The 9,098-nt window shown below is 44.9% G+C and overlaps 1 protein-coding gene across 13 annotated transcripts in view; it reads right to left on the bottom strand.

The window, feature by feature from the left end:
- Positions 1-293: 293 nt before the first annotated feature.
- Positions 294-9,098, bottom strand: part of LOC147438263 (cilia- and flagella-associated protein 99-like) — a 102,415-nt gene continuing 93,610 nt past the window's right edge. For 7 of the 13 annotated variants that reach the window (XM_086487554.1, XM_086487552.1, XM_086487560.1 and 4 more), the window contains 4 exons: positions 1,710-1,853; positions 1,481-1,621; positions 1,164-1,343; positions 294-807 (listed from right to left, as the gene is read on the bottom strand). In XM_086487554.1, the coding sequence (XP_086343680.1) occupies positions 658-807; positions 1,164-1,343; positions 1,481-1,621; positions 1,710-1,853 (615 nt within the window). In that variant the 3' untranslated portion in view covers positions 294-657. Of the gene's footprint in view, positions 808-1,163; positions 1,344-1,480; positions 1,622-1,709; positions 1,854-9,098 lie in introns of those variants that run through there. The other 6 variants (XR_015184960.1, XR_015184961.1, XM_086487553.1 and 3 more) reach the window with 5 other exon arrangements.

The following is a 9,098-nucleotide window of genomic DNA, read 5'->3' as shown; positions in this document are numbered from 1 at the left end:
CGGAGGCAGCGTCTGATGCGAAATCAATTTATGCCAGCATGGACTAAGTACTGCTGCCGCCGCTTCGTCTGAACCCGGCCTGAGATACATAAAGAGAAAAAATGTTCGAAACTACCGAGGGCCGCAATGACAAGCAAAATCTTCCACCTGAACTGTAATGAAATACTTACCCTCATCATTTATGAGTCACTCACGCTGATGTGATGGTCCCTTCTCATGAAACAAAATGAAAAGCATGCATTTTTAGGTGCTTCTGCATTTATACTACGTTAACTATTTTTTGCTAAGAAACAAACAAGAGAAGCTGAAAGGAAACCAGCCACCTTTGAACCCTTGATGCACACTTAAAGGTGGTCCTTGAAATGAGAAGGGAACAGTTTGATAGAAAGATCAATACATGGATTGAGCGCTATTGAAAATCAACTTGGGCCTTGGCATGCCATTTCAGAACAGGTGCCGAACATTCAAGTAGGAGCCCATGTAGGATTATGACAGCAGATATTTGAGGTCCAAAATTGATAGGACTGTTGGTGCCAGCAATTCCTTTGGGATCAAAGCTATGCAGCCAGCAGTTTTAACTGTGTCAAGCATGTCCAAGCATCTGTCCTGAGCAAATTCATCATCCTCCTTCTGGGCGACCATGCAAATTGTTGTGCTTCATGGAGGGAGTCCTTCCGTCTCTTCTGTTGGCTCACTTCCTGGAATATGAGGCAGATTGTTTTCATCTTTCCTTGCCAGCCTTCGTACATGAGCCAGCTGCCTCATCTTCTGAACAAATGCTGACTTCTCGGCTATTTTGGCATTCTTCTGTAAATTCAAGAAAAAACTCATAGTCGGTCACCACAGTTTCTGAAAAATTAAAAAAACCCTTCAAAACACCTAAGATGGGTGATTATGAAGAAAATGAAAAGCCCTTCCACATTGAAAGTCCAAAGTCATTGTACTCTGTATGTAAAGAGGTTGTATAGCATGCATGCTATGTCTGTATGCCTTTTTAAATTCTCTCTCTATTTTCTTTAGCTTTCCCTCCATGTTCCTTATTTTTCCCTTGTGGATGCCTTGAATGTATTGTTTATGAAGCCATTAGATGTATATTACATCTTAGTATATAGAATCCTTGCTTGATTGTTTAGTTTTACATAAGAAAACTTGTTGCTGCAAACCTCTTCTTTAGACGCATTAATTCGAACCCTCCGGTATTCTTCTTCTTTCCTTATGGCTTCCTTTACAACAGCTAAGCGTTCTTGTAGCTGAGAAATTGACATCTCTCCCAACAACCCATGTCCTGCGGTACTCTCTCTATCAAATTTCTTCATAATTTGAGCCGATTCTCTTTCAAGAGTCTGAAATGTTCACATGCAGACAAGTAGAATACAAGCAGATTGTCAAAGATAATTGCAGTAAGAGGATTCAAATGGCATCTTGTTATGTTAAAGGTGATCAAAGCAAGTACAATAGGAGCATTTTTGATAGGTCATACATGCAATTTCTGTATAAGTTCTTTCCTTTTAGCAAGCTCATTGGCACGCTCACTAGCACAGATTGATGCAAGCTTTGTTGTTTCAGCCTGGATCTCCCGGGCCCGCACTTTTTTCAATTTGGCAACTTTTATCAAAGCAGACTACCACAGCATGATATTAGACAAAAAAGGACCTCTCTTAATTACTTCAAAGAGATTCTTACATCTTTGCAAGGATTTACGGGAGTACCTTGACAGCTATTTGACCTTCTAGAACATTTTCTCGTCGCAATCTATTGAACAGCTCCAAGTTGACAAGAAATTCGTCTTTTAAAGCTTCCAATTTTTGGGACTCTTCTTTTACCTTCTTTACCACCTCACGATTCTCTTCAGCCTGCAATGGACAGCATTTGATTGTAAGAAGCAGTAACTTTTGCATATGCTGCTTTAGAAATGCTATTGGGTAGGCTACCCATTTTCACATAGATGCGTTTTTTTTTACATATAACTTCAGCCCTCCATTACACTTGTAAATACATACATGGCACTCCCAGAACTGTAACAGGCTTGGACACCCAAGCAAGAAATCAATAGCAACACATGAACAGAAATCAATATGTATGTATACAAATACATTCATACATGTATGTACATATATATACATATACATACATATGTATGTATGTAGATACATGTAGGCCATTCAAGATGGCCAATCCATGTGCAGTCCCCATGTCTATCAAGTGTCGTCCATACTCAGTGTGTTCCCCATCCTGTGAGAGTCTGGATAGGCCCGTCTCTGCAACATCCAGCTCTCTCAGCATTTCCTCTGAAGTATCATAAAATACTGTCTGATGATGGGCAGTCCTAGCATTGAAATCCCCTAGAATGATGATGTCACCATCTCTAGAGAACTCCCATATGTCATCATCCAAAATAGAAAAGGAGGACTCTGGGTGGTGCATAAACTGACGTACTCGAGGGAAAGTAGCAAATAGCAATGTAAAGATATCTACCGCCTGTCTCTGCTCTCAATCTCACCCACATGTACCTAGCTTGCTCATCTCTACGGGCTATATGTATCAATGGCTGCAACTCCTCCCTGAATAACATTGCCACTCCTCCTGAGCCTCGCCCTCTGCGCTCTGATCGTGTCTCCTGTCTACAGGCTGTTGTCTCCTATCTATATCCACTAATGTGAGGCATAGACTGCCCAGGGGCCTGATGTGTCTCAGAGTAGAAGACGATGTCTCTTCCCATAAAACTATCCTCAAAAGCACCCACATCAAGGCGCATAGATCCATTACAATTCCAAGTGGCAACTTTGAGTGTGGTCCCACAGGTCTCGCACCGTCATGTGGAGCGCCGCTCTACAATCACCACCCGACCATCTTTGTAGAAGGCCGTCTTTCCCTTCTCCCTTGCCGCTTGAATCTCTGGCATTACCTCTCTCATATGCGCAAGCTGTGTGAGAGTGAGGTCATCTCCAAGGAATATACCTATTTTCTTTAGTGTAGGACGCCTCTTCAAGAAGTCCTTCTTTGCCTCCATGGATGGGAAACGTATGATTACAGCTCTCTCTTTTGAAGTCTCCCCATTTCCTTGTGTCTTCTTCCCCACCCTCCATGCCTTTGTATGAGTAGCCTCACTACCCATCATGCGGAGAAGTTCTTTGAATCTTTGGAACTCTTTGATGAACCATCAGTTGTTTCCTTTGGTTCTTTCTTTGGACACTTCGCAAAGACGTGCCCCTATGCACCACAGTCATAACACTTACCCTCTTTGAAGTACTCAACACACTGCTCATCTGTCAATTTGGGCCCTCTAGATTTCTTCTTCTCTTCTTGCCCTTCTTCTCCTTGGAAAACTCCTTTCCCGTTGACTTGGACACTTGCTTGTCCGTTGGGTAAGTCAAGGAGCATGAATGCATGGAGAATCCGTCCTTTGTGTGTTCCATGAGCTTCTGAATACTCTTGGACTTTTTCTTTAAACAGTACCGTCGAATCTCTTTTTGTAAGCCGCAACAAAACGGCTCCATATGCTCCAGAATAGGGATCTTCTCAAAAGAGAAACTAGCAAAAAGGTATTCCAAAATTGTTGACAATACGTAACCAAGGTATCATCTTTTGCCATCCTCAGATGGTTCCAAGCCGTGATGACGTCTTGTTCGTACTCCTTCGTCAATCATGCCAAAGTGAATAGTTTCTTATAATTTACCAACGTTTTCAGAGCTTTCTTGTTCAAAAGCAGGGTCGACCACCATGTCTGAGCATTGCACTTCAGATAAGATGCCGCCTTTTGTACTTTGGAGGCTTCAGAAAAGTTACCCCCAAAGAAAGCTGTGTCAAACTGTTGTATGTAAGCAAGAGCTCGATGGGAACCCTAAAGCCTGAAAAAGTGTCAAATTCTACTGCTTGATCCCCATCCGTGAACTCTTTAGTCTTCCTTTCCTTCTTCTCAAAGTCATCGTACTAAGTGGCTCTAAACAGGTGATTATGTTTCTTACCATAAATGGTGCCAAAGAGATAGGTATCACCATCTGAACTGTCCAAAGAGGACCAGGTCTCCTCCTCTGACCTGCTAGATTGCTTTCTAGCAATCTATGACGAAGGAGAGGAGTGGCTCCTCTCTTGTGCAGCACGCATCGCACCAGATTCAACCCGTTGATTTGACGTGCAGTTAAGGAATAGACATTGCTAAGAATCCAAAAGCCTCAAGGTATAGCTCTAATTTTGAGGAGAATCTGTAAGGTCCTCCTTTGCATCGAGGGCCAGAAAGTCTTGGCCAAATTATCAGTGGACCTAGCTTACCCTTGTGTTCTTTTTCTTGTGCCTTGGGACCCTTGTCCACTGGCACATCATTCGGAATCTTTGGAATTGTTTGAAGACCTATCAGCTATTTCCTTTGGTTCTTTCTTTGGACACTTCGCTAAGACGGCCTCTGCGCACCGAAGCCATAACCCTTGCCCTCTTTGAAATACTCAATAAGCTGCTTGTTTGTCAATTTGGGCCCCGTGGATTTCTTCTCCTACGACGTTAAAACTCTCTTCTTCTTCTTCTTCTTCTTCTTCTTCTTCTTCTTGGAAGACTCCTTTCTTGTTGACTAGCCTGAATGCATAGAGAATCCGTCCTTGGGATGTTCCATGAGCTTCTAAATGCTCTTGGACTTTTGCTTTAAACAGTACCGACAGATCTCTTTCGATAAGCCGCAACGAAACCACTCCATCTACTCCAGAAAAGAGATCTTCCGAAAGAAGCAGCCGGCAAAAAGGTAATCCACAATCGTTAACAATACGTGACCAAGGTATTGTCTTTTGTCATCCCCAGATGGTTCCAAAATGTGATGACCTGTTCGTACTCCTCGGTCAACCATGCCAAAGTGAACAGTTTCTTAACCATTACCCATGTTTTCAGAGCTTTCTTGTTCAAAAGCAGGGTCGACCACCATGTTTGAGCATTGCCCTTTCATAAAGATGCCGCCTTTCTTGTTCCGAAGCAGGGTCAACCACCATGTTTGAGCATTGCCCTTTAATAAAGATGCCGCCTTTCGTACTTTGGAGGCTTTAGAAAAGTTACCCCCAAAGAAAGCGGTGTCAAACTGCTATATGTAAGCAAGAGCTTGATAGGAATCCCTGAAGCTGGAAAAGTGTCATACTTCACTGCTTGATCCCTATCCTTGAATTCTTTAGTCTTCTTTTTCTTCATCTCAAAGTTGCCGTTATGAGTGGCTCTAAGCAGGTGATTCTGCTTCTTACCATAAATCGTACTAAAAAGATAGGTATCACTATCTGAACTGTCGGAAGAGGACGAGGTCTCCTCCTCTGAACTGCTAGATTGCTTTTTATGCTTTCTAGGCTTTTTCTTGGATCTATATTTCTTGCTTTTCTTGTTTTGTCTCCGCTTCTTCCGCCATTTCTCATCCTCACTACAACTAGAAAAAGAGAAGCTATTGGAACTCTCTGAAGACGAAGAACTGGGGTCAACCTCGAAATGAACATGCTTCTTGGATCCACTAGCCGTCTCGAAAGTCGATTTCCTAGGTAACCAGGGTAGTCCTCTGACTTGCTTTTTTTTTGGTGAGAAAAAGATCCTTTCATTAGTTACTAAAACTGCCCATAGGGCTACAACCACCTCTACAAGAGAGGGCTACATCAAAAACAAGGGGAGACTCTCCCAGTGAGAAAACAAAATATGTACAATGGGGCCTAAATCATGAGATGGGAGGAGGGAAGAGCAACACAAGTGGACGGTAGTGCCATCTAGGTGCACCCTGGACCATGGTGAAGAAGGGCCTTGGGCGCCAGAGTCGCAGGAAAGCTTCTCTACGCTCCTGCATGCGGTTGGAGCTGCCCTGAAATCTCTTGAATTGACCCTTGAGAGTATGGATCAACTCCAGCCAAAAGTCACGAACAGTCTCTGCCGGTGGGACAGGGCGAGCCTCGAAGATGCGAAGCAACATGCCCGCCACCAAATGAACCAGAGTGTCAGGCCAGACGAGCTCCCAACACACCTCTCTCTCACTGCACCACTCTTGGGGGGGGCTCTGTAGCAGGCTGAAGTGTAGGTCGACCGGATCACTATCATCCTGCTGGTGGATGATAGCTCAAACCGTAGTGTCGGGCCCGTGAGGGTGGACCAGGCAGCAGCACCCTAAGTGTATTATCGTGTTATAGAAAGAGCTAGTATCATCCAAAGAACCCGAAGCCAAACCTGTTGTGCGATGGGGCAGTCCCACAGACAGACGCTGACTCTCCGAAGGATGGTCCGAAGCTGCACACGTTGCCGAGAGGCCACTATGTACCAGCCAACTCCTCGCTGTTGTAGCTCTGTGTGCAACTAGCCACTAGAAAAAGTGACTCGCCTCGGTTGTCTAGAGTCCCACAACCTCTCCAAAAGCCTGACGAGAACTCAATTGTGAGACCCTTCTCCTCCCAATGAAGTGTTGCAGCAGGACGAGCCTCTCTCCGTGCAGCCAGTATGTGTCGCCCCAATCGAACAGTGTACTGAAAGAAAAGGATCCCAGGGTGGTCGACTGAAGAGAAGGGGTCTCTTCAAAACCACTCTCCAGGGTCCCACTGCACTCCTTCAAGAGGGCAGCTCTCCCAAGCCCAAAGCCTCCAATGGCTTGTCTCAAGGTCTGCTGGGTCAGGATCTGTGATACAGGTCCTCCCACAGATGCCCACTACTCGTATCCTCTTAAAACACCACTCTACAACCTATGGAGCCTCTATTGAGACTCTGTGAAGTCAACCCTCTCCCTGGATCTCAAAGAACATGGGGGGTACAGACTCTGAGCAAGCACGAACTGCGATGAGGACCTCCAATCGCGTGAAAGCTTCCATCCATCTAGGAGTTGTTGTCTCTAGAGGGGTGAGCCACTCAGCTGGTAGAGCCTCTGTAATGTCCTGGCACATGCTATGCACCCCTCTCATGCCTCGTAGCTGGGTGCTTTGTACCTCCTCTGGCAAACCTGAAAACTGAAGCCAATTTCCTAGAGTGCGGGCTGGGCTCTCTGCTATGGGACCCCAAGAAACATGAGGCCTACTACCAACTAAGTGGTCTCTCTGAGTGCTAACCATGGGGTTCCAAACAAGGGGCTGTCTCAAGCACTCCTCCGTGCAAGTGGCCTGGTGCTACTTCAGACCACTTCATAGCTGCTCCCAAGAGCGAAGCAGGCTCGCACCAAATCAATCCTCTAGTCTCCTGCTCAGACCACCTGTGCTCATCTCTGTAAAGATCCACTTGAAGGAAGGGCTCCAAGCTCTGACTTGCTTTTCTTGCAAGAGTGCTTTTAATCTTTCACCATCTGACTAATTTTCTACTTGAGAGCTTCGTCAAACTCTTCTTGCGAGTACAGTTTCTGCACTCAGCTTTGCTTTGGTCTTCATCGCTGACTTGAGAGGCGAGTAGATGGAAGCTCACCATCCAGAGTGAGCCTCGTCAAGCGGTGCTTCAGGTACTTCACATATTCGGGTCCTTGGAGTACTTGATCATTCGTTTGGCACATGTGTCAACCTAAAGCAGACGTCAGTTCTCTATCTTGTCAAGATCTTCCGCGAGAATCTCTGTTGGTTCTCTCCGTTCCCTCGCTAGGTTTGGAGTTTTCTTCATCTTCCCAAGTAGTCAAAGGGTGTAGTCTCGGTCGGATTCATTGCTAGAATCCATGTATGCTACAAAAAAAGTATTGAATCCTTTGTAGAAGAAGAATCCTCTGGGCTCTATTACCACTGTAACAGGCTTGGACACCCAAGCGAGAAATCAATAGCAACACACGAACATAAACTACAGCGAACTGAACTTGAATAGAGAGAGAGAGAGAGAGAGAGAGAGAGAGAGAGAGAGAGAGATAATGTTATAATAACGTCTTCAAAAGGCCAAAATGACCTATGAGACCAAAAAGTTAGAATGCAGTGAATCTGATACATGTATGAGTACCAAAAATAAAAAAGGTACTGAAAAAAGGGGTACTATAGAATCTTGAACTCCTAGATGTGAACTAAGCAACCAGCTCAAACTGTGTAGGATATGAGTAGGGGGATGAAAGTAGTGACTGAGGGCTAATACAACACAATGTGTGTATGTGTGGGGATATAACGGGTAAGAGCTGATACAAAGGCTCGTACAAGATGAGCAGATTGTACAATCCTCAACATAGCTAAATCATAGGAGATCCATCATCGGTCGCTGGCAGATCTCATCAATCTACTCCATGGTCAATAGTCTAATCGGGCGGCGTGCATGTCGGACCAAAGTGATCCGAATCCTCTGATGCAGCCTCCATCAATGCTATGTAGTCCTCCACAGTCGTGGGCGTCTGGATCAGAGGAGAGTCAACACAGAGCGGCACAATTTCGCTTCCAGATGCACTAGCCCCAAAGATTGGTGCCCCTTTCGGTAATTCCTTCTTAATTGATGATCACAAGGTACAATTGTCGCACCCTTTCCGCTCCCCAGGTCTCCGAAAAGCTAGCGCCCCATGGGCCGATCCGCGTTTTACAGAAAAATCCATACAATTGCCATGTCAGAAAATCTGCCGGAGTTTTGCGCTGATTTTGTATGGCCAGCCACGTCAGCACTTTTTTTTATTAGGGTCTTCTAGTTTTGCATGGTTAGGGTTACTAGGCATGCCACCTTAGCAACTTTTGACACTAACATCATGCTGACATGCTCGTCATCCTCATAATAGACAGTCACATATGGCTTACACACAATAGAGCATGCAAAATTGGGGTTCAACATTTCACATTAAACCCTACATCCTGGTCCACCATTTCACATTAATCAGTTAAACTGTCCAATCCGGTGCGACACCATCACTTTTGTGAGGAACCCCCCCCCCTCAAAAAAAAAAAGAAAATAGACAGCACAGGATTTTAGACACCAACATCATGCAAACATGCCCATCACCGTCACTACAAGACAGTACACTCACACATGGAATACACAGAATAGAGCATGTACAAATCAAGGTTCAATATTTCACATTGAACCCTACATCCTGCAGCCAGGTAGCCAAAGACAATGCAATGCCGCCTGTTCTTGTTTACATGGGCTGGAGATAATGCAACGTGGCCTTCAGATAGAACACCCAATGTGAGTAAGCTAGTACAGGAGCTAGACGCCACATTAGATGAACTGGT

This window comes from Adiantum capillus-veneris, chromosome 17 (assembly GCF_014529385.1).
Source record: "Adiantum capillus-veneris isolate H3 chromosome 17, ASM1452938v2, whole genome shotgun sequence".
Classification (NCBI taxonomy): domain Eukaryota; kingdom Viridiplantae; phylum Streptophyta; class Polypodiopsida; order Polypodiales; family Pteridaceae; genus Adiantum; species Adiantum capillus-veneris.
Note: the sequence above shows the minus strand (reverse complement) of the source record. Positions and strands in the feature narration are given on the sequence as shown.